General features: G+C 42.7%; 1 gene segment (V, D, J or C); it reads left to right on the top strand.

Moving 5' to 3' along the window:
* The first annotated feature begins 14,210 nt into the window (after positions 1 to 14,210).
* LOC129658349 (T cell receptor gamma variable 8-like) lies at positions 14,211 to 24,716 on the top strand. The segment is given in 2 exon segments: positions 14,211 to 14,328; positions 24,274 to 24,716. Coding segments are annotated over 2 exon segments (489 nt in total).
* Positions 24,717 to 25,657: the final 941 nt, after the last annotated feature.

Raw genomic sequence — 25,657 nt, forward strand, 5'->3', positions numbered from 1 at the left:
TATGGTGCTTCCTTTGGGGCACTGGCCCCAAGAGGACCCCTAGCCGAATGAAAGTACTGGTCTCCTCTTTCAAAGTCACCAGATTCAGACTCATTGGTTTGGGATGTTCTGATGATGACAGAGTAACACCCATCATGCCTTGAACTGTGCATGTTCAGATTGTACTAATGTCTCACAAGCACTGCCTCCTGATCCTCACATTAACCCCATGAGAATTGCTCCAGCACCGGAGGGGCATTGGGTGGAGGGTGAAGCGTACAGACTCTGACCACCACCACCCCCCCCCCCACCCTGAGGGTCTGGGTTTGAAGCCTGAGTCTCTATTGGCATCAGGAAGTGATTTGAACTCTGCACCTTCATTTCCTCTTCTGGGTAATGAAGTTACAGAGCCCTGTCTCCATGAGCATGAAGAACATGACTTAATGATGTTGGGTTCATGCAAGTCCTCAACAACATTAGCATCTAGTGTTGGCAGCTCTACTGTAGAAATGGTATTGATAGATTCTACACACACACAGGATCATCACGAATCATCTCTAATCTCATTTCCCTGCAGACAAGTTGGATGTGGATGGAAGAGGGACTCCTTTTCTGTTATTCACCAGGTCATCCCATTAATCCTTTAAGAGCCCTTGAAGGAAGGTATAGTTATAGTCCACACTTTACAGATAAGAGAAATAAAGTTATCTGCTCTTTACCACTACTTTGTTAGTAATACTCATTTAAAGCCAGGTCTCTTTGTTTTCAGATCCTATATTTTGTTACCTTGTATGTTTTAGCTTCCCCAGCACTCACTTTCAACTGGGAAAACAAAATGAAGCAAATCAAAAGAAAACAAGACACACACTGCTTCTTTACTAAAGAGATTCTTCAAGGAGTCAGTGAGAATTTTCTTAAGGACTTGTGGGTGCGTCTGCCTTCTCTTCACGTATATTCTCTGGAATCACCATAGCTACTCACCTTGTTATCAACACTATGGAAATCCTGCCTTACTCTGGGAGTGTATCTAGATTAGTAACTGCTTTTTGAGGGGAGTGTAACAATTAGACTGAGAGTCTTGGGCAGAGGAGGACAGTGGATGGTACTCTGAGCATCCTGACACCCCAGCTCTGCCCTTAGACTCAATGGTCCTCAGAATCTCCCTGCGGAAGCCTCTTGTGTATCCAGGTGCATTTCTGAGGTGGGAGGAAGGTGTACATCCTTTTGGTCCAGTCCCTTTTCACTACAGCATGACTGCCACATGGTATGGGGGGAGGAACGCTGGACCAGAGTTTCCACCTCACACCCCACAGTTAGCACCTTGGCTACTTGGTCTATTTTAACCAGCTGTGTCACGTCTCCTTGACCATGTCATGTTGCCTAGTTTATCCATTTTTTGAAGAGAGCATTCAAGCTAAATAATTTCAAATTTCCAGAGCAATTTATAAATTTAATGACTAAATTCTTAATAAAGCAGTAATAGCAAATGCTGGAATAGTGCTTTCTGGGGCTGGTTTAGGTACCTGTTATTAAATTCTCATGAGAAACCTATGAGATATGCATTTTGATCTTTTCTATAATTGGGGAAACTAATAGGAAACAGAACTGGGATTTAAACACCAGCAGTTTGGTTACTGGAGCTCTGTTCTTTCCTTCTACAGTAGTTGCTGTTAAAATAGAAACAAATTACTTTTACTTTCAATTAAAACAGGGAAATTTTGTTATCAGGCTAAGAGGTGATGAAGACAACTGCCTCTTCCCCTGTCTATATTTCCTCTCTTGCTCCTAGGTTGAGAAGAGGTTAAATACCAACCTCCCATCTACTAATAGGATTTCTGCAACTAAAGTTCAAGAGACTTGGTTCAATAAAATAAATATTAAAGCAACAGGCTACATCCACAGGTGAGCAATAGAAAAGTTAGGCAAACATTTGCGTAATTCCATATCAAAACACTCAAGGCCCAATAAATTTTATAGAGCTAGAGTGGTCCATACCTTCTCAACAATAAAAAGCGAAACTTCAGAAAATAATTCTCAAAGTTTTCCCATTATGCATTCTCTACTGTTTTAGAATTCTTTCTCTCTTTGACTTGATGCTTTGCAAACTTTCTGTCAATCAAGTAGGCGACAGTTAAGTAATACTTGATTTCCCCAAAAAGCAAAGTCCTATATAACTGTCAACTAGAAATCATGAGTAATAAGAGATAACCAGAGGGACTACACCAAGATGAGCTAATTTAGTCAAAAAGCTAGAAATTCCACATTTCTGTTAGCCATGAAAACTTGTCTAAGCGTATGATCTCTGTATGTTCTGTTAGGCTAATTTTATTTTTTTGCTCTCTCTCTCTCTCTCTCTTTTTTTTTTTTTTTTTTTGTTGTTGTTTGAATGGCATTGTGTAATTACTACTTAGTAAGCATCAAGAATTCTGTAGGCAGTTTGTTTGCTTCAAGTATAATCATTTCACTGATGGAAAGACTAGGTCCCAGAGAGACTGGGAAAGACATCCAAGGTTAAGCAGGGAGTACTGCCGGGATACACACGGGCCAGGTCTGCATTTGCACCACAAAGTAGGTGACTGTCTGGAGAGTGATATCAAAGGTCAGGATTTTGCTCATCCTGGTGAAAAATAACATATCATTGTAGTTTAAATTTGCTTTTCTTTGACACGCAAGGACTGAAGTCTTTTCATATAGGCAAAAACTATATTTATTTTTCTGTGCAATATTTATTCATGTCCTTTGATCACTTTTTCTATAGAGTAATAATACTAACAAGTATGATGTTCATTTAATTGTATGCCTTGTATTTCTATAGGCACAGACATAAAATGTGTGATGCATGATATATGGGTGGAAAAAAGATCACATATTTTTCTATTTTCTCTAGCGACACCTTTTAAAGTAAAACCTTTTACGTGTCAGATGTAAGCCAATGTATCATTTAAAATTGGAAATTTCTTTTTTTGTTTGCTTTTCATCAGCTTTAGTATCTGCTAAGCAGGTTCTTTGAGAAAGGAAGTAGAAATTCCCTTTGGGAAAAAAAAAAAATAAGAGCAACCAGATATAAGAAAGATGAAATCTAACTTAGATCAACTCCTTGATTTGCATGAATTTGATTAAGCTTCTTCAGCCCAAATATGTGACCCTCCTCTTATAGATTTGGAACTATTTCTGCATTGAGAAAGTACAGAAGGCAAGAAGGCAAACTTGTAAATCACTGAGTTTTTGCAGCTGATTCCATAGCTAGGGCCCTGTGGACAGTGTTTCCTGTGGTTTCCAACTTCTCAGCAACTTCCTGCCCCAACTTGTCCTGGGCTGCCCTGGGCTGCCTTGGCCTGGGAGGTACAGAGAGGGGAGGGCTGTGGGGATGGGGTGATGGCCTGATTGACAGCAGGAGGGCGCTGATGTGGCTGATGGGGTTTCATTTTCTCAGGGTTTTTATGTTTACGTGCTCTGTCAAATGTGGTTGATTCGTGGAAAATGCTCAAAGTCAAACTGGCCTCTACTGGTTGAAGCTGTGCAAGGGGTAGCTGGGGTGTCACAAGGAAATGAGAACAGTTAAACCACAGCCAACTTTGCTCACTTTCAAAGGGTCACAGCTAATGCAAGAAAAGTCCTCTACACAGGCATGTGATTATTATCAAACATACTCTGGGCTGTGGGTCCAGGTTCCCCAGTTTTTACAGACAAAGTTCCTCCAATCAACTCTTCTGTGAGTTGAGAAACTTACAACCAGCATTTGCCTCCATCCATGCTCAGGACCCTGTTCTGGAGGAAAAAGCGAGATCATCCCTGACGTTCCGCCAACCACCTGGGCTCTTCCATGATCTGTGACTTACTGAGGCTGGTACTTCTTGGTCTCATTTTCCCAGTGTAGATGGGGTGACACACCTGATTCCTGAACCCAGTAATAGGGACAGACTGCAGGTATGGGCAACAGCAGTTTGCTTTGTTCCTCAAAGAACAGTAATAAGGAGGCCCTGGCTTCACTTGTGCAATGAAGTGTCATATATGGAGTCACATAAGTGAAAATGACTTCAGAGTCAACCTGAGAAAGGCTTACTAGAGGACAGTAAGTCAGATGACAGTGTGATGAGTGAATGAGCAAAGGGCTGCTCAGCAAAGTCAACATGAAAAGCAGGTGTCCACCTATCCCCCAGCAGGTCCAGGATGAGGGTCCAGGTCCTAGACTCCATCCATCCAGTCCCAGAAGGAAGCAGCTCTATGACTGAGAACAAGGCTTTAGCTCTCATAGTCTGACCCTAGGGCACATTCAAGTCACGCACTGACTTGTTCTCATGACAATGACGGGCAACCAGGAAACCCAGCAGAAGTGCATTAAGGCCTCTTACGGTTGTCAACTGAAAAAAAAAAAGCCCACACAAGATAGGAACTGTGAGTTGAGTTCACTCAGTGTCTTACTGAGAACCACAGCCTGGGACACTGATTCTCAGTAGCTCTGAGAAACTGTTCTAAAGCGGTAAGGGTTGGGGGGAGTGAAAAATGTGGACGTGTTAGTCACTCAGTCATGTTCGACTCTTTGTGACCCCGTTGACTGTAACCCATGAGGTTTCTCTGTCCATGGAATTCTCCAGACAATAATACTGGAGTGGGTTGCTATTTCCTTTTCCAGGGGATCTTCCTGACCCATGGATCAAACCTGTGTCTCCTGCATTGCAGGCAGATTCTTTACCATCTGATCCACCAGGGAAGTCAGTATATATATATAATTTTGGTGAAAGGGTACATGCAATCAAGGACACATTTGGGTAGAAGGTTACTGCTAGTCACGAGAATCAAATCTTAGTTATTGGCTTTAATGCTTTATTAAATATTTGGTGATACAAGAATTTCAGCTCAAGATTTTTTCCTGAAAATATTTAACTATTTTAAAGTCTGTCTGCCAGCTTTCTCAGAGCAGAGAGTACCTCATTCTTATTTATTTTTAATATAGATTTATTTATGTTAATTGGAGGCTAATTACTTTACAATGTTGTATTGGTTTTGCCATACATCAACATGAATCCGCCACGGGTATACACGTGTTCTCCATCTTGATCTCCACCCTGGACTCTTCAGGGTGTGTTAAAAGTCAGGGACTACAGTTGCTATTGACTCAATACTAGTAGAGACAAAAGGTGAATGACATTCTTCAGTTGGCAGTGCCCCCTCATGGTCATAAATTGCACAAAGGATCGGAAGGTATTTCATGATCATTTTGGCCAAGGGTGCTAAGAATGTTCATTTCTAGGTCAAGCCAGGATTTCATTGATAGTCCAATCAATGTGCTATTACTGGAATGGGCCCTATTAACAGTAGCCTAAAGCCTCTGCCCTGGTGGCTCAGACAATAAAGCGTCTGTCTGCAATGCAGGAGCCCCGGGTTTGGTCCCTGGGTTGGAAAGGTCTGCTGGAGAAGAAAATGGCAGCCCACTCCAGTATTCTTGCCTGGAAAATCCCATGGATGGCGGAGCCTGGTAGGCTACCGTCCATGGGGTCGCAAAGAGTCGGACAGGACTGAGCGACTTCACTTTCACTTTCACTTTCAAAGCCTCTATATCACCTGTCTTACTAATCTGTTATGGTCCAGGAAAAGCCTCCCTCTTATTGCCTCTTCTCGTACCCGAGTTACACTATTACAATTATTGATCTCATAAAGAACTGTATATTTATTCAATCCTTTCAAAACTCATAGTCATCATTATTTTTATCAGTGGCTCAGCCACATGTTTGTCAGGCAGCAATCTTGTAAAAAAGGTACCATACAAGTAATATAGGTAGTTGTGTTAATAAAGTTAGCCAAATATTTAAGCCAAGAGCTTTTAGCTCCAAACCAGTGTTTTAAGGGATCATGAAGACTGGGGAGTGGATCACTTAAAGAAGAAATCTGATTTTTCACATGGGTCATTAAATGTGTTGTCATAGAGGATTCATCTGGTGTGAAAAAAGCACTCTTCAGTTTGAATTATGGCACAGATGCCTCCTGAGATGCTGTAAGGATACTGAGGACCACTCAGTTTTGTAATATGACTTTTCTCATCGTAGAGAACTCAGAATTCAGTAGGTTAATAGCCTGTCTGATTACTATTATTTATAGACTGCTGCATGAATTTGTTAAAGCTTTGATATGGCCAGTTATATCTTTGGATCCTGTGAAGGCACAAAAACATCTGCTAAATGGTCATACCAGAGAAGGCAATGGCATCCCACTCCAGTACTCTTGCCTGGAAAATCCCATGGATGGAGGAGCCTGGAAGGCTGCAGTCCATGGGGTCGCTGAGGGTCGGACACTACTGAGCGACTTCACCTTCACTTTTCATTTTCATGCATTGGAGAAGGAAATGGCAACCCATTCCAGTGTTCTTGCCTGGAGAGTCCCAGGGATGGGGAAGCCTGGTGGGCTGCCGTCTATGGGGTCGCACAGAGTCGGACACGACTGAAGTGACTTAGAAGCAGCAGCAGCAGCAAATGGTCATACCACTGAATTACAGATCATTTGAGCCATTAGGCTTATACCAATGGTAAATTTGCTGGGGCCATATCTAATTTGGCCTGAAGGTGATCTTGAGTCCACAGGAAACCTAGGGTACATCTTATGATACATCCTGGAAGAAACCAAGGCCATTAATTGGTTCCTCAACTTCGTTAAACTCTATTAGGAGCAGCTCACTATATCCCCAGTCCTCTGATCCAGTCTGTCTTGTGTTGCTGTCTCTAAGGGTAATGATATACTGGCATTGTTCTCAGGGTATAAAGCCCAATTGCCTAGCGTTATTAGAAAAACTCCTGACATAAGGGAGCTTTTCTGCTTAAAAGACCATAGCCTGGTGTTAACCATATAAATCCATCTCATGATTGTGGAAAGTGTCCCCCTAATAAAGTGGGAAGATTTTATTTTTCTCTTGTACCAAAAGGTGTACAGGATCTTAGTTTCCCAACCAGGGATTGTACTTGAGACCCCTGCAATGGAAGTATGGAGTCCTAACCACTGGCCTGCCAGGGAAGTCCCAAGGTTAATGGTTTTTGACTGACTCAGCTCTTTGTTCTAGTTGAGCTTGAGAAACCTTTCAAGAATATTCATATTTATGGTCACGGTTAGAGTATGTATTATTGATCAGCCAAGTGAGGGCATCCTATCTTGTAATATCAATAGTGGCCTGAATAGGACTAAGACTTCCTTCTTTTAAATAAATTTCCTAAGTGAAATTCAATCAGTGTCTTGGAGGGGTGAAACACATCAAAGTTAACGAAAGGACTGGAAATAGGTAATTAACCACAAGCCCAATAACTGGATTGATATCTACACAGGCTCCTTCTCAAATGGAGAAACACTTGATTCTGTGCAGAAGTCCAAGCAATTAAGAAAACATGGGTTGGGTTTGGCATCTTAGGACAACTGTCTAGTTCCAATTCTTCTCATCCTGGTCCAGATGTGCCTTCCCCATCTGAGCATCACTTTAAGGTGATCTTGAGTTACAGTTCCCTCACAGAATCAGACACCACTGAAGCAACTTAGCACGCATGCACTACAGACTAGTCTGGTGCAGGGGTCATTTTTCAGTGGGAAATATAAATCCAAGAATCAGTTTCCTTTAGTTTTGTTGCAGATGAGCGAAAGTACCTGTTAGGGGCCTTTCCATCTAGGATGGAGTATGTCTTTCCAAGTGTTTTTCTTGTACACTGGTCACTGCAAGAGAACTAAGGGTCCAGAAACAAACATCTTTATGGTCAACTGTTTTTTTGTTTGTTTTGTTATTTACAAATGTGCTAAATCAATTTAATGAGGAAAATGTGGTCTTTTCAACAAATATTTGTGTCAACTGGATATTCAAAGTGAAAGAAAACTTACTTTCTTACCTCCAAACACATTCAAAATGGCCAGGAGAGGGTGCTACAAGTTAGCAAAAGTATCTAAATAGAATCAAGGTAGCTTCCCTGGTGGCTCAGATGTTAAAAAAATCTGCACACAATGCTGGAGACCTAGGTTCAGTCCCTGGGTTGGGAAGATGGCTACCCACTCCAATATTCTTGCCTGGAGAATTCTATAGACAGAGGAGCCTGGTGGGCTACAGTCCGTGGAGTTGCAAAGAGTTGGACACCCTGAGTGACTATCACTCACAGGGAGTAAAACAATATCACATTATGCATCGATCCAACATTCCAAAGAGGACAGAAATTGATCACCGAATCACAAACAACCCAGCAATTTACTTAGGGCACAGGCTCTGGAGACTAGCTGACTTGGTTCAAATTCTTCATTCCCTAGGCAACCTCAAGTAAGTTACTTAACCTCCCCAATCCCCTGTTTCATATGTAAAATGGTCATCAAACTATACAGAAAGAAAGACACTCATTTAGAGGTAATGATAAAATTCTAATATTTCTTTATATACTATTTCCCATATAACTGCCAGGTATCTGCAGCTGAAATAGAAATGTAAGTCATAGTCTGGATGCTGTAACATTCTCCTCAAGGAAGCAACGATTTGGCAACTCTCCTAACATGACCACATAATTCTGGTGTCTTCATATGTGACAGGCAAAATCGTCAGGAGAAGCCAAAGAAGCACATTTACGCTTGTAAGCTTGAATTCATTCTTCCATCAAAGCAAGCCGACCAGGTGCCCTGGGCTACATCCCACAAGCCAACAGAGCCCAGCAAAGATGATAAAATAGAATGGCAGGGATGGCAGAGGGAGATTAAATGTAATAAAGGGAAAGGAAGCTATTTAAAGATACTGATAGCAATAGAAATTAGTATTAGGAAGTTCGGGAAAGAGGGATGAAGGGCAGAGTGGGCATGAGAGGAAAATAGCAAATGAGGGAGACAGTGACACAGAGATAAAAAGAGTTAGTGAGGAGAGAAATGTACACACAGATTATAGATCTCTAATGAAAGGAGAGAGAGATAATAAAAGAGAGGTAAGTAAAAAGACAGAGAGAGGGATAGAAACAAAGGGATAATGAGATGGAAACACGGAGAGGAGGAGGGAATATTAATATTGAGAGAGAAGAGTATAAAGAGATTTTCATATAAATACAGTGAGAGGGAGAGGTAAACACCAAAGACAGAGATGGAGAGAGAGGGAAATACACAGTAAGAGAATCAGAAATGGAAGCAGAGACACAATGACAGAACTAAAGAGACAGAAGAATATATGTTGCTACACAGAGTGTGATATACATGTTGAGATGGATATACAGAGATAGAGGGGAATATTGTGAGAGAGAAAGAAAGGGAGAAAGAAAATTAGAGGTATGCATATTTATATGCATATTGTTACAAACTATATTTACATAGTTACACGTTTATTCAGTATATGAATATATTTCATATAATAAATTAAAATGATGTATTTCTTTTCTATTTATATATATTGTCTTTCTACCTATCTATATCTATGTCTATTTATTTGTCAATTATTTATCTACCTATCATCTATCTAACTGCCTAATAAAATGGTATAACAAACATCCCAAACACACAGTAGCTTAAAACAATAATTAATTCTCACAAGCCCACAGGTCAGCTAGGCTATTCTGCTGATCTGGATCAGATTTAGCTGTTGACCAGCCAGGCCCAAGCTAACCCATCAGCTACCATCTTATGACCTGGTCAAGGTGACCTGGGCTGAAATGAATCAGCTCTGTTTCAGGTGGGACTTCATCCTCCAGCTAACTAGCTGGACGTGTTCTCATGACAGTGTGGGGGTCCAAGAGAGTCATCAGGAGTGCATTAGAACTCTTTTGTTGTGGTTGTTCAGTCACTCAGTTGTATCTGACTCTTTTTGACCCCCATGGACTGCAGCACACCAGACCTCCCTGTCGATCTCCAATAACTGGAGTTTACTCAAACTCAAGTCCATTGAGTCAGTGATGCCATCCAACCATCTCTGTCATCTCCTTCACCTCCTGCCTTCAATCTTGCCCAGCATCAGGGTCTTTTCCAATGAGTCAGCTCTTCACATCAGGTGGCCAAAGTATTGGAGCTTCAGCTTCAGCATCAGTCTTTCCAATGAATATTCGGGGTTGATTTCCTTTAGGATTGACTGATTTTGTCTCCTTGCAGTCCAAGGGACTCTCAAGAGTCTTCTCCAACACCACAGTTCAAAGGCATCAATTCTTCAGCACTTGGCCTTTTTTATGGTCAAGCTCTCATATCTGTACATGACTGCTCTCTTTGCTGTACAGCAGAAATAAACATAACATTGTAAATCAACTATACTGCAATAAAAATTCATTTTTAAAAAAGAAGTAAGGGAGGAGGTCAGTGTATATATGATATTAATGAAGGAGTACAAGCAATCAAGCACACATCTGAGTAGTAGGTTGCTGCTAGCCATAAGAGTCAGATCTTAGTTAATAATTTTAGTTCATTTCTAGGCATGGGAAGGTGAAAAATTTTGCATTCATAAAAGTTTTCCTGATAATATCTAACTATCCAAAGTCTTGATTTGCCAGCTTCCCTAAGCACAGATTACCTCAATCCTGGTGTTCATCCTGCAGTTTTTTCGTGGTGTGTTAAACATCAGTAGCTGCAGTGGTTAACAGGTTAATGACCCAATCCTAGTAGAGCCAGTTAGTGAGAAACATGCTTTAGTTGGCAAGGTCTGGATTTGGAACTAGAGCTCCATAACTAATGAGGAGACTGGCACCTCTCGTTTGAGGGGCTGACACTCACATAGCAAGGAGTGAGTTCCAATTCTGGAAATATCACTGTGAGCACACTTGGTCCCCTCTCTCTCATTGATCGCAATTATAACTCCTGAATCTGAGGACTCTGTAAAATAAAGGGTAGCAAGCAGTTAGGAAAAGGAAATCATAAAGTGAGTGTTATTGAACAAATGGTGAGTTTCCCTTATTTTTTTTTTCACTGCAGGTCTTCCCTGGCCTGGACTCAAAAAGAACCTGAAGCCTGTATGTGCATCAGGTGCAGACAGAAGGAAGGGGGCACTCAATGGGCCAGGAGCCCTGCTTGTCTGTTTTCACTTGTGTTTCTTTTGTCCTTTCTCATTCTTTCCCACCCCTCAGCCCCCACACGCACACCCCCACCCCACACCCACATCCTGGTGTCATGGAGGCTAAACCCTGAGGGAAGGGACCTTCTCTCTCACACAACAACCTGTGGTCCCAAGAGCACATGGAGAATCCCAGTGGCTTTTGTTCTCTCTCTGTCGTCTCTCTTCTTGGCACAGAAGGCAGCCACAGTTGCAGAAATGCACAGCAGAGCAAATATACTAAAGTCCACTTATCTGGTCCAAGAACCAGAGGGACAATTCCTGTGAGTTGGAATATGGTATAGAGATTGCAGAGAGGAGATTAAGAAAAAAAATCTGATATAATTGGTGTTTGACAACTAGGATCACCCCTTCCCCTGCCCCCCCACCCCCGCCCATATGCAGAGGCATAAATGTGAGGAAAAACAGGCTTCGCAAATTGATATGAAGTGTAAACAACCACCTAGGGCCTATACTCAGCTTCCCTGGAGGCTTAGATGGTAAAGAATCTGCCTGCAATGCAGGAGATCTGGGTTTGAGCCCTGGGTCACGAAGAGTCCCCTGGAGAAGAGAACAGCAATCCACTCCAGTATTCTTGCCTGGAAAATCCCATAGACAGAGGAGCCTGGCAGGCTACATACAGTCCATGGGGTGGCAAAGAGTCGGACCCGACTGAGTGACCAACACTTGCTTTTCAGGGCCTAGACTGGGTGACACACACAGTGCAGTGTGAACAGCACGGTACTGACTCAAACTGCCCATCAAAGGCAGGTAGGAGTTCACTGTCCCTTTCTGCTGCTGCTTTTGCTTCGCTTTAGTCGTGTCCGACTCTGTGCAACCCCATAGACGGCAGCCCTCCAGGCTCCCCCGTCCTTGGGATTCTCCAGGCAAGAACACTGGAGTGGGTTGCCATTTCCTTCTCCAATGCATGAAAGTGAAAAGTGAAAGTGAAGTCGCTCAGTCGTGTCCAACTCTAGCGACCCTATGGACAGCAGCCTACCAGGCTCCTCGGTCCATGGGATTTTCTAGGCAAAAGTACTGGAGTGGGGTGTCATTGCTTTCGGGTCAATTAATTCTCTGTTAACAACAGCACAAAAACCACAGCCTCCCCTCCCCCCCAAAAAATCAGCTTTCTCCATAGTATTTAAGCACTATCTAGAGCCATAGCATTGTATTGAAATGTGCATAACACAATCCACAATTCCCCAACATATGAAGAACCAGGAAGATCTCAACGTCACACTGTGGAAAAGCCAGTAAACAGAGGCCAATCCTGACGTATCACAGGATTTTTTTATGCCCGTGGAAGAAAATGGAGAGACGGACATAGAGATAGAAAGTCACACAGATGAGAGAGATATAAATGGAGAATTAGAAAAGGAAAGACAGGTGGTAGAGTAGGCAGGCAGAGAGATAGAGAAATAGAGATAAGGAGAGAGAGAGTAAGACAGAAGAGAGATGAAGAGAAACAGAGAAGGGGAAGGGGACAGAGCTGGAAAGAAAGGCAGAGAAAGACTTAGAGGGGTGGGCAGTGATAGTAAATATGGAAGATCTGTGGACACAGAGATGGAGAGACAGAGAGCAGTCCAGACAAGTGGTGGAGAAAGCCATGAAGAGATAGGGAGACAGAAGAGTAGAGAAAGAGAGCGAGAGCCAGTGCAAGAGACAGAGCTGAAAAATGCTTAAGAGAGCTGTGTTTTCTTATTTCTCTTTTCCTTTCTTTCTTTTTTTCTTCCAAGTTCTCACCCTGCACCCCTATCTCTCTCTTTCTTTGGGTACATTGTGTCTAATGAATATATTCTAGTGCCAATATATTGTAATTTTTTCAACATCATAATTGATAGTTCTTTCACATTCTGGTTTTTTCTCTTACTATTTTTTTGTGTGTGTTTGAAGAATTTTCTTTCCACTCTAGACTAACGGAAATTTTTTCCGTATTTTTTTTTTTTTGAATTTATTTACTTATTTTTGGCCATGTAGCTTGACATGTAGGATCTTAGTTCCTAGACCAGGGATCTGACTGGCGCCCTGCAGTGGAAGCATGGAGCCTCAACCACTAGACTGCCAGGGAAGTTTCTCTCCTTTTTTATTTTTAAACCGTGAAACTTCTGTTCCCGAAAGGATTTTCTAGAACTCCAGGGCACTCGCACTTGCTTCATATACAAAAGCCTGAAACACTCTGCTCTCAGATTAGTTCCTGTCCCCTGCACCTTTGGTCCTGGTGGCACAGGGAAGACCAGCTTTAGTCCCTTCCTCACTCCCCAGCTGTCTGTCATGAGCCTAGAAAATGAATTATCTGAGAGAGAGTGGCCAAAACATTTTATTATACATATTTTAAACATATATCCCAGTATTTTTACAAAAGTAGTGGGTGAAAATCTGTATGCACATCATTTCAGTTCCACTATGGTTTCCCTATCCTTGTCTAATCTCCTACTTATCCATCTATTGCTGTTGCTGCTGCTAAGTTGCTTCAGTTGTGTTCGACTCTGTGCGACCCTATAGACGGCAGCCCACCAGGCTCCCCTGTCCCTGGGATTCTCCAGGCAAGAACACTGCAGTGGGTTGCCATTTCCTTCTCCAATGCATGAAAGTGAAAAGTGAAAGTGAAGTCGCTCAGTCGTGTCCGACTCTTACCCCATGGACTGCAGCCTACCAGGCTCCTCCATCCATGGGCTTTTCCAGGCAAGAGTACTGGAGTGGGGTGCCATTGCCTTCTCCTATCCATCTATGAGTCCAAGTAAATCAAAGGGGAAAATTTAATAATGTCACCACAAGCATGCTTGTCCTTGAGTCCTGGTGACATGAACAACCATTTCTGTTAGATGTATGCCTCATAGTGGAAGCACAGTGTATCTGAACACTTTTCAATAGGTTTATCGTTCCTTGTGGTGATTGCGGCCATGAAATTAAAAGATGTTTACTCCTTGGAAGGAAAGTTATGACCAACCTAGATAGCATATTCAAAAGCAGAGACATTACTTTGCCAACAAAGGTCCATCTAGTCAGGCTATGGTTTTTCCAGTGGTCATGTATGGATGTGAGAGTTGGACTGTGAAGAAAGCTGAGCACCGAAGAATTGATGCTTTTGAGCTGTGGTGTTGTGGTGTTGGAGAAGACTCTTGAGAGTCCCTTGGACACCAAAGAGATCCAATCAGTCCATTCTAAAGGATATCAGCCCTGGGTGTTCTTTGGAAGGACTCATGCTGAAAGTGAAACTCCAGTACTTTGGCGACCTCATGCGAAGAGTTGACTCATTGGAAAAGACTCTGATGCTGGGAGGAATTGGGGGCAGAAGCAGAAGGGAATGACAGAGGATGAGATGGCTGGATGGCATCACCAAATCGATGGATGTGAGTTTGAGTGAACTCCTGCAGTTGGTGATGGACAGGAGGCCTGGCGTGCTATAATTCATGGGGTTGCAAAGAGTCGGACACGACTGAGCTACTGAATTGAACTGACTGTATATGCAGGAACCATGCATGTTCTTTACTCTTTTGTTTTTTTTTTTATTTTGCCTATTTTGAATGATTTCTTTCTTTTAAAACTCAATTTATTTAAACAAACCATTTGAGTGTTTCTCCCATCTCCTGCCACTTGCCTCTGGTAACCACTGATCTGTTCTCTGTTTCTCCACATGTAAGAGAAATTTGATATTTGTCTTTCTCTGTCTTAGTTTTTAACTCAGCATAATGCTCTTAAGTCCCACCATATCGTTGCAGATATCTGAGGAGTATTCCATTGCATACATATACTACAGCTTCTTTACCCATTCATCTGTATACTGATGGACACTTAGGTTTTTCCAAGTTTAGACTGTTGTAAATAAAGCAGCAATGAACACGGGAGTACAGATACCTTTTCAAGTTTGTGTTTTTATTTTTCAGATCAATACCCACAAGTAGAATTGCTGGGTCACATGGTAGTTGCATTTTCAATTTTTCAAGGACCCTTCATACTGTTTTGATAGTGACTGTGCCAATATACATTTCCACCAAGAGTGCACAAGGGTTCTATTTTCTCCTTATTCTCACCCACACTTGTTAGTTCAAGTCTTGTTGATAACAGCCATTCTGACAGTGCTGAGATGACATCTCATTGTTGTTTTGATATCCATTTTCCTGGATTTCAGATAAACATCATGTTTTTTTAGTGTGAGTATATCTGAATGTTACATAGTACTACGTAAGACATTTTTCTCCACTAAATCTAGCATCCCTAGGTGAAGGGCTTTTACTTGATGAAAAAAAATTTCTCTTATTTAATTGATTTGTAAGCACACACACATACATATTTAACTTTGAGGAGAGTTAAATGTAGATCAATACACCTGGTATCAATTTCTTGTAATAAAAGAGGGGTGAATGCTTATTGGATTTGCGGGTGGTTGCCTCAAGTTTACCTACAGATGTAAACAGAAGGTAGTGCAGGGAAATGATAGAAAGGTGGTTCCTTGAGAGAAAGACTATGGCAGCATCATGAACACTGAAATACTGAGCCGCAGGGAACTTAGCCTGATTCAGGTCTGCTCACTCCACCAGGCAACAGGCAAGCTTTGTCCATGTTTCACTGTGCACCCCCTATCTGATCCCTCTGCTTGCAGTTCTGAGCTCTCAGAGCTCAGGCTTCTCTTCTCCTGTGGGGGAGGCGGCTGCTCCCAGCCTGCCCTCCAGAAAGGGGTTGGTGCAAAGAGGCAGGGCTCCTCCCCAGGCCTCACCCAGCACCCACCCCTTCTGGGCTCAGCCTGGTGGGCTTTAAGAGAGATCCTGGCTGACTCCTCTGCCTGTCACATCTTCTGGGAAACTCGGTCTAGCTCACTGTCCCAGGCATGCTGTGGGTCCCAGCACTGCTTCTGGTTTTCCTGGCTCCTGGTAAGTGTGTTGCCTGGATGCTCTGGGGATTTTTCTGTACTTTTTGGCAATGGTGAGGGGGAGGGTCATACTAAGAAATGGTGTTTCCTCTTCCTCATGATTTTTTGTTGCTGTCCCCATTGCAGTCACACAGGTATCTTCAAACATGGAAGAGGACAAGTTGTCAGTCATGAGGGCGACTGGGTCATCTGTTGTAATCGACTGTGACCTTACAGGAAGCTATATCCACTGGTACAAATTCCAGGAGGGAGCTGTACCCCGACGCCTTCTCTACTACGATGTCTCCAACTCAAAGGTTGTGTTGGGCTCAGGAATCAGTGAAGGGAAATACCATGTTTACAAAGGCACAGGGAAGAGCTACACGTTTGTAGTCTCCAACTTGCAAGAAAGTGATTCTGGCACCTACTACTGTGCTGTCTGGGAGAAGCACATTGGTTTAGACTTCCTTTACACTGCACTGGAAATTTTGCTTGTGGCTGTCAAAACAGCCCTGATACACAGGATAGACCAACCCCTGTCTCACTTCCTGCCCCCAATTCTTTTTACTCTGAATGAAGAGAAATCCTGAGCTCAACGCCCAGCCCCAGTCACTGCCACCTCCCACCTCCCCTCAGCAGCTGTTGTTTGTTGTTTAGCCAACAAAGATTTTTCCTAAAAGCAGGTCTCCATCTTAAGGCCTCAGGCAAGCAGCTGGTAGGCATCATATTCTTTTAACCCCCTAGGAGCTGGTGGAGTCCATTCAACCATCTCTTGAGGACAGACAGAGAACCTTGTATTGATCTATTAAGGGGAATATTTAGGAGAACAAATTGAAAGGTTAGTTATATTGAATCATTTGTCTGATCATTTTCCAGAGAAGATGGCTAGGAATGAAGCATCTTCATTATTCACGATTATGAAATATGAGAAAAGATAGAGTGAAAACTTGGATTCCTGAAGCCCAAGCTGGTATCTGATCTATCTTTTGGCCAAATTGAGATTTTTCTTATATAAACAACGAGGGCATGAAATGTAGGAAAAGGGGGATTGATGTAGCTATGCTAATCATAGTATTCTACTTACACCTTCTGCTGAAGTTCAGCCCACAGCCAGAACTGTTCTGTATTAAGCAAATAAAGCCAGAGGTTCTTTTCACTCCCACCCACGATATTGACAAGACCAAGTCCCAAACTGTGAGACTTAGATTTTTTTTCAATAATTCAAGTTAAAGAACATATTGGGTGAACAGTTAGACAATGAGTGGTATCTATATCAACAGAAAAATCATATAAGAAATCACTTTCTTATTGGGCTAGATTTAAGGACATAAAATTAATACTTAAGTACAGAAATGCTATATTTATATGTATGTGGTTTCTTGTGTATGTGGCCTCTTGTGTATGCGTGTGGGCTAAGTCGCTTCAGTTGTGCCTGACTCTGTGAGATCCTATGGACTGTAGCCTGCCAGGGATAGGCTGTACTGTCCATGGGATTCTCCAGGCAAGAATACTGAAGGGGGTCACCATGCCCTCCTCTAGGGGGTCTTTCCAACCCAGGGATGGAACCCAGGTGTCCTGCATCTTCTGCATTGCAGGCAGATTCTTCACCACTGAGTCACCAGGGGAGCCCCGCTTGTGTATGCTGCTGCTGCTGCTGCTAAGTCGCTTCAGTCGTGTCCGACTCTGTGGGACCCCATAGACGGCAGCCCACCAGGCTCCCCCGTCCCTGGGATTCTCCAGGCAAGAATCCTGGAGTGGGCTGCTATTTCCTTCTCCAATCTCTTGTGTATAGTATCCTCCAAATTTCTACCAGAACAGTGTTTCTTAATGTGTGGTCCATGGACCATACCTGAGTCAGAAGCATTGGGTTGGAATAAAAGTTCCCATTCTGGATGGCACCCAATATAGGGAACACAAATCTTGGAATAAAGCCTGAAAATGTGCATTTTCTAATAAGTTCCATAGCTTATTCTTATTCGAGTTGATTTATATCAATTTAATCAACTGCTATGCTAGCAGTATCAGATAAAGTGACATGTCTCCCTCTGAAATGGACCAGTTCCTGGCCTCAAACAGGAGTGGATTCTAGAACAGTGTTCATGGGCTTATCCCCAGCCCAGAAGTCCTTCCTTTCTTATTGCATCCTGGGTGCTGCTGCTCTCTCAGGTCATCACATTTCTCCATGAGAATCCCACAACCACAGGTCAAAGTTTCTGGTTCTTCTCACTCCTGTGACTGCAGGCAAGAAGGAATTGGTTAGTAAATGCACTGACTTTAACTTGGGCCTCAGTACCAGGGACCATGCACTATTTTGGAGCTTTAAAAAAGATTGAAACAAAAACTTCTTGTCATTTATATTTTTCCAATGTTGTATAGGCTTTGTTCTGCACATTTATTTCTTTGATACACTTTGAGTTTAAATTTTGCATAAAATTGGAGTTGCACAAATGGAGAGACATAACATATTCATGAAGGAAAAGATCAGTATCATAAAGAAGCTGATCTTTCCTAAATTCATGTATATAAATTAATTATAATTCCTATCAGAATTAAGAAAAGATTTTATTTTTGTTCTATGATATAGAACAAAATGTTTGAAACATAGAGAATTTCTATTAATTGGATAAAGCATGATTAAGTAATGAAACAGCCCAAGTATTTGTGTAAATAATGACAGGAATAGCACTGTCTTATTCACTATGTGAGGCTTCCTTGGTGTCTCAGATGGTAAAGAATCCACCTACCAATGCAGGAAATGTGGGTTCAATCCTTGGGTCAGGAAGATCCCCTGGAGAAAGAAATGGTGACCCACTCCAGTATTCTTGCCTGGAGAATTCCATGGACAGAGTAGCCTCATAGGCTATAGTCCATGGGATCTGAAAAGTTGGACATGACTTATAACAACAACATTATCATTTCCTAGGAGTCATCTTGACACAATAAATGGTGGTTTTGGTGTGAGATGACTCTAAATTAGAAAGTGTAGATATAGTTTCCAATTCAAACAGTGGATTTCATAATTTAGTGTGGCTTTTTTTTCTAATGACCAGGGAAACATGGTATCTGTTAGCTTCTAGAATTTTGGTTGTGCTAGTAGCTATTACAGGAACTGACCCTTACAGAAAGTGTGTTATATAGAAGATATTCTGCTGTATCTTGCATGCATTTTCTATTTAATCCTCATTACTCGCCTTGAGGTGTTACAATATTTCTCCCTGCCCCTACTTTACAGATATATTTTTGTAAATTGTTAAAATTAAGTTCCTTCAAATGAAGCCACACAGCTCTAATCTAGGGATTCAACCCAGACTACCTGAATCAATGGTTCACATAATTAAAACTCTATCCCTCCCCTAGGATAGAGACATAGAGCAAGAATACCAAAGCCAAGGCCCTAAGACAAGACAGCCTCATGGGCAGGAATGTAAATGTATGGGCTTCTAAGTATCACAGATTAAACTTTAAACCCCAGTTCTTTTATTTATTAGCTATATGAAAATGCAAAAATCATTATGTTGTCCTCATTGACCAACTGGGAGTAATTACATCCAACTCAGTTATTACAGTGATAAGATCACACATATGGAATGTCTCCCACCCGGTATCCATTTAGCCAGCACAGAATCAGTTCTAGTCAGTGGCCCCTTCTCCTACATGAAGGTTCTCAGTTGTATCTGACACTTTTGAACCCCTGTGGACTGCAGCGCGCCAGACCTCCCTGTCGATCTCCAATAACTGGAGTTTACTCAAACTCAAGTCCATTGAGTCAGTGATGCCATCCAACCATCTCTGTCATCTCCTTCTCCTCCTGCCTTCAATCTTGCCCAGCATCAGGGTCTTTTCCAATGAGTCAGCTCTTCACATCATGTGGCCAAAGTATTGGAGCTTCAGCTTCAGCATCAGTCTTTCGATGAATATTCGGGGTTGATTTCTTTTAGGATTGATTGGTTTTGTCACCTTGCAGTCCAAGGGACTTTCAAGAGTCTTCTCCAACACCACAGTTCAAAGGCATCAATTCTTCAGCACTCGGCCTTTTTTATGGTCAAGCTCTCTTATCTGTACATGACTGCTCTCTTTGCTGTACAGCAGAAATAAGCATAACATTGTAAATCAACTATACTGCATAAAAAATTCATTTTAAAAAAAGAAGTAAGGGGGGATGTCAGTGTATATATGATATTAATGAAGGAGTACATGCAACCAAGTACACATCTGGGTAGAAGGTTGCTGCTAGCCATGAGAGTCAGATCTTAGTTAATAATTTTAGTTCATTTCTAAGCATGGGAAGGTGAAAAATTTTGCATTCATGAATTTTTTCCTGATAATATCTAACTACCCAAAGTCTTGATTTGCCAGCTTCCCTAAGCACAGATTACCTCAATCCTGGTGTTCATCCTGCAGTTTTTTCGTGGTGTGTTAAACATCAGTAGCTGCAGTGGTTAATGGGTTAATGACCCAATCCTAGTAGAGCCAGTTAGTGAGCAACATGCTTTAGTTGGCAAGGTCTGGATTTGGAACTAGAGCTCCATAACTAATGAGGAGACTGGCACCTCTCATTTGAGGGGCTGACATTCACATGGCAAGGAGTGAGTTCCAATTCTGGAAATACTACTGTGAGCACACTTGGTCCCCTCTCTCTCATTGATCGCAATTATAACTCCTGAATCTGAGGACTCTGTAAAATAAAGGGTAGCAAGCAGATAGGAAAAAGAAATCATAAAGTGAGTGTTATTGAACAAATGGTGAGTTTCCCTTAATTTTTTTTTTCACTGCAGGTCTTCCCTGGCCTGGACTCAAAAAGAGCCTGAAGCCTGTATGGGCATCAGGTGCAGACAGAAGGAAGGGGGCACTCAATGGGCCAGGAGCCCTGCTTGTCTGTTTTTGCTTGTGTTTCTTTTGTCCTTTCTCATTCTTACCCACCCCTCACCCCCCCACATCCCCACCCCCACCCCACACCCACATCCTGGTGTCATGGAGGCTAAACCCTGAGGGAAGGGACCTTCTCTCTCACACAACAACCTGTGGTTCCAAGAGCACATGGAGAATCCCAGTGGCTGTTGTTCTCTCTCTGTCGTCTCCCTTCTTAGCACAGAAGGCAGCCGGGGTTGCAGAAATGCACAGCAGAGCAAATATACTAAAGTCCACTTATCTGGTCCAAGAACCAGAGGGACAGTTCCTGTGAGTTGGAAAATGGTATAGAGATTGCAGAGAGGAGATTAAGAAAAAAATCTGATATAATTGGTGTTTGACAAGTAGGATTACCCCTTCCCCTGCCCCCCGCCCATATGCAGAGGCATAAATGTGAGGAAAAACAGGCTTCGCAAATTGATATGAAGTGTAAACAACCACCTAGGGCCTATACTCAGCTTCCCTGGAGGCTCAGATGATAAAGAATCTGCCTGCAATGCAGGAGATCTGGGTTTGAGCCCTGGGTCACGAAGGGTCCCCTGGAGAAGAGAACAGCAATCCACTCCAGTATTCTTGTCTGGAAAATCCCATAGACAGAGGAGCCTGGCAGGCTACATACAGTCCATGGGGTGGCAAAGAGTCGGACACGACTGAGTGACCAACACTTCCTTTTCGGGGCCTAGACTGGTCTTTGGGTGACACACACAGTGCAGTGTGAACAGCACGGTACTGACTCAAACTGCCCATCAAAGGCAGGTAGGAGTTTACTGTCCCTTTCTGCTGCTGCTTTTGCTTCGCTTTAGTCGTGTCCGACTCTGTGCAACCCCATAGACGGCAGCCCTCCAGGCTCCCCCGTCCTTGGGATTCTCCGGGCAAAAACATATATCCCAGTATTTTTACAAAAGTAGTGGGTGAAAATCTGTGTGCACATCATTTCAGTTCCACTATGGTTTCCCTATCCTTGTCTAATCTCCTACTTATCCATCTATTGCTGTTGCTGCTGCTAAGTTGCTTCAGTTGTGTTCGACTCTGTGCGACCCCATAGACGGCAGCCCATCAGTCTCCCCTGTCCCTGGGATTCTCCAGGCAAGAACACTGGAGTGGGTTGCCATTTCCTTCTCCAAAGCATGAAAGTGAAAAGTGAAAGTGAAGTCGCTCAGTCGTGTCCGACTCTTACCCCATGGACTGCAGCCTACCAGGCTCCTCCATCCATGGGCTTTTCCAGGCAAGAGTACTGGAGTGGGGTGCCATTGCCTTCTCCTATCCATCTATGAGTCCAAGTAAATCAAAGTGGAAAATTTTAATAATGTCACCACAAGCATGCTTGTCCTTGAGTCCTGGTGACACGAACAAACATTTCTGTTAGATGTATGCCTCATAGTGGAAGCACAGTGTATCTGAACACCTTTCAATAGGTTTATCGTTCCTTGTGGTGACTGCGGCCATGAAATTAAAAGACACTTACTCCTTGGAAGGAAAGTTATGACCAACCTAGATAGCATATTCAAAAGCAGAGACATTACATTGCCAACAAAGGTCCGTCTAATTAAGGCTATGGTTTTTCCAGTGGTCATGCATGGATGTGAGAATTGGACTGTGAAGGAAGCTGAGCGCCAAAGAATTGATGCTTTTAAACTGTGGTGTTGGAGAAGACTCTTGAGAGTCCCTTGGACTGCAAGCAGATACAACCAGTCCATTCTGAAGGAGATCATCCCTGGATGTTCTTTGGAAGGACTGATGCTAAAGCTGAAACACCAATGCTTTGGCTACCTCATGCGAAGAGTTGACTCACTGGAAAAGACTCTGATGCTGGGAGGGATTGGGGGCAGGAGGAGAAGGGGATGACAGAGGATGAGATGGCTGGGTGGCATCACTGACTCGATGGATGTGAGTTTGAGTGAACTCCTGCAGTTGGTGATGGACAGGGACGCCTGGCATGCTGCAATTCATGGGGTTGCAAAGAGTCAGACATGACTGAGCGACTGAATGAACTGACTTTATGCAGGAACTATTCATGTTCTTTACTCTTTTTTTTTTTTTTTCATTTTGCCTATTTTGAATGATTTCTTTCTTTTAAAACTCAGTTTATTTAAACAAACAAACCACTCGAGTGTGTCTCCCATGTCCTGCCACTTGCCTCTCCTAACCACTGATCTGTTCTCTGTTTCTCCACATGTAAGAGAGATTTATGATATTTGTCTTTCTCTGTCTTACTTTTTCACTCAGCATAATGCTCTTAAGTTCCACCCATATTGTTGCGAGTGTCTGAGGAGTATTCCATCGCATACATATACTCCAGCTTCTTTACCCATTCATCTGTTTGCTGATGAACACTTAGGTTGTTTCCAAGTTTTGACTGTTGTAAACAAAGCAGCAATGAACATGGGAGTACAGATACCTTTTCAAGTCAGTGTTTGTTTTGTTTTGTTTTCAGATCAATACCCACAGTAGAATTTCTGGATCACATGGCAGTTGCATTTTCAATTTTCAAGGACACTTCCTACAATTTTGACAGTGACTGTGCCAATATACATTTCCACCAAGAGTGCACAAGGGTTCTATTTTCTCCTTATTCTCACCCACACTTGTTAGTTCAAGTCTTGTTGATAACAGCCATTCTGACAGTGCTGAGATGACATCTCATTATTAGTTTGATATCCATTTTCCTAGATTTCAGATAAACATCATGTTTTTTTAGTTAAGGATATCCGAATGTTACATAGTTCTATGTAAGACATTTTTCTCCACTAAATCTAGCAACCCTAGGTGAAGGGCTTTTACTTGATGATGAAAAAATTTCTCTTATTTAATTGATTTGTAAGCACACACACATACACATTTAACTTTGAAGAGAGTTAAATGTAGATCAACACACCTGGTATCAATTTCTTGTAATAAAAGAGGGGTGAATGCTTATTGGATTTGCGGGTGGTTGCCTCAAAGTTTACCTACAGATGTAAACAGAAGGTAGTGCAGGGAAATGATAGAAAGGTGGTTCCTTGAGAGAAAGACTATGGCAGCATCATGAACACTGAAATACTGAGCCGTAGGGAACTTAGACTGATTCAGGTCTGCTCACTCCACTAGGCCACAGGCAAGCTTGTCCACGTTTCTCTGCCTGCCCCTCCATCTGATCCCTCTGCTTGCAGTTCTGAGCTCTCAGAGCTCAGGCTTCTCTTCTCCTGTGGGGGAGGCGGCTGCTCCCAGCCTGCCCTCCAAAAAGGGGTTGGTGCAAAGAGGCAGGGCTCCTCCCCAGGCCTCACCCAGCACCCACCCCTTCTGGGCTCAGCCTGGTGGGCTTTAAGAGAGATTCTCGCTGACTCCTCTGCCTGTCACATCTTCTGGGAAACTCGGTCTAGCTCACTGTCCCAGGCATGCTGTGGGTCCCAGCACTGCTTCTGGTTTTCCTGGCTCCTTGTAAGTGTGTTGCCTGGATGCTCTGGGATTTTTCTGTACTTTTTGGCAATGGTGAGGGGGAGGGTCATACTAAGAAATGGTGTTTCCTCTTCCTCATGATTTTTTGTTGCTTTCCCCATTGCAGTCACACAGGTATCTTCCAACATGGAAGAGGACAAGTTGTCAGTCATGAGGGCGACTGGGTCATCTGTTGTAATCGAGTGTGATCTTACAGGAAGCTATATCCACTGGTACAAATTCCAGGAGGGAGCTGTACCCCGACGCCTTCTCTACTACGATGTCTACTACTCAAAGGTTGTGTTGGACTCAGGAATCAGTGAAGGGAAATACCACGTTTACAAAGGCACAGGGAAGAGCTACACGTTTGTAGTCTCCAACTTGCAAGAAAGTGATTCTGGCACCTACTACTGCGCTGTCTGGGAGAAGCACATTGGTTTAGACTTCCTTTACACTGCACTGGAAATTTTGCTTGTGGCTACCAAAACAGCCCTGATACACAGGATAGACCAACCCCTGTCTCACTTCCTGCCCCCAATTCTTTTTACTCTGAATGAAGAGAAATCCTGAGCTCAACGCCCAGCCCCAGTCACTGCCACCTCCCACCTCCCTTCAGCAGCTGTTGTTTGTTGTTTAGCTAACAAAGATTTTTCCTAAAAGCAGGTCTCTATCTTAAGGCCTCAGGCAAGCAGCTGGTAGGCAGCATATTCTTTTAACTTCCCTAGGAGCTGGTGGAGTCCATTCATCCATCTCTTGAGGACAGACAGAGCACCTTGTATTGATCTATTAAGGGGAATATTTAGGAGAACAAATTGAAAGGTTAGTTATATTGAATCATTTATCTGATCATTTTCCAGAGAAGATGGCTAGGAATGAAGCATCTTCATTATTCACGATTATGAAATATGAGAAAAGATAAGGTGAAAACTTGGATTCCTGAAGCCCAAGCTGGTATCTGATCTATCTTTTGGCCAAATTGAGATTTTTCTTATATAAACAATGAGGGCATGAAATGTAGGAAAAGGGGGATTGATGTAGCTATGCCAATCATAGTATTCTACTTACACTTTCTGCTGAAGTTCAGCCCCCAGCCAGAACTGTTCTGTATTAAACAAGTAAGGCCAGAAGTTCTTTTCACTCCAACCCCCGATATTGACATGACCAAGTCCCAAACTGGAATGAGACTTAGATTTTTTTTCAATAATTCAAGTTAAAGAACATTTGGGGGAACAATTAAACAATGAATGGTATCTGTATCAACTGAAAAGTCATATAAGAAATGACTTTCTTATTGGGCTAGGTTTAAGGACATAAAATGAATACTTGAGTACAGAAATGCTATGTTTATATGTATGTGGTTTCTTGTGTATGTGGCCTCTTGTGTATGCATGTGGGCTAAGTCGCTTCAGTTTGCCTGACTCTGTGAGATCCTATGGACTGTAGCCTACCACGGATAGGCTGTACTGTCCATGGATTTTCCAGGCAAGAATACTGAAGGGGGTGGCCATGCC

This window comes from Bubalus kerabau, chromosome 8, assembly GCF_029407905.1.
Source record: "Bubalus kerabau isolate K-KA32 ecotype Philippines breed swamp buffalo chromosome 8, PCC_UOA_SB_1v2, whole genome shotgun sequence".
Lineage (NCBI taxonomy): Eukaryota > Metazoa > Chordata > Mammalia > Artiodactyla > Bovidae > Bubalus > Bubalus kerabau.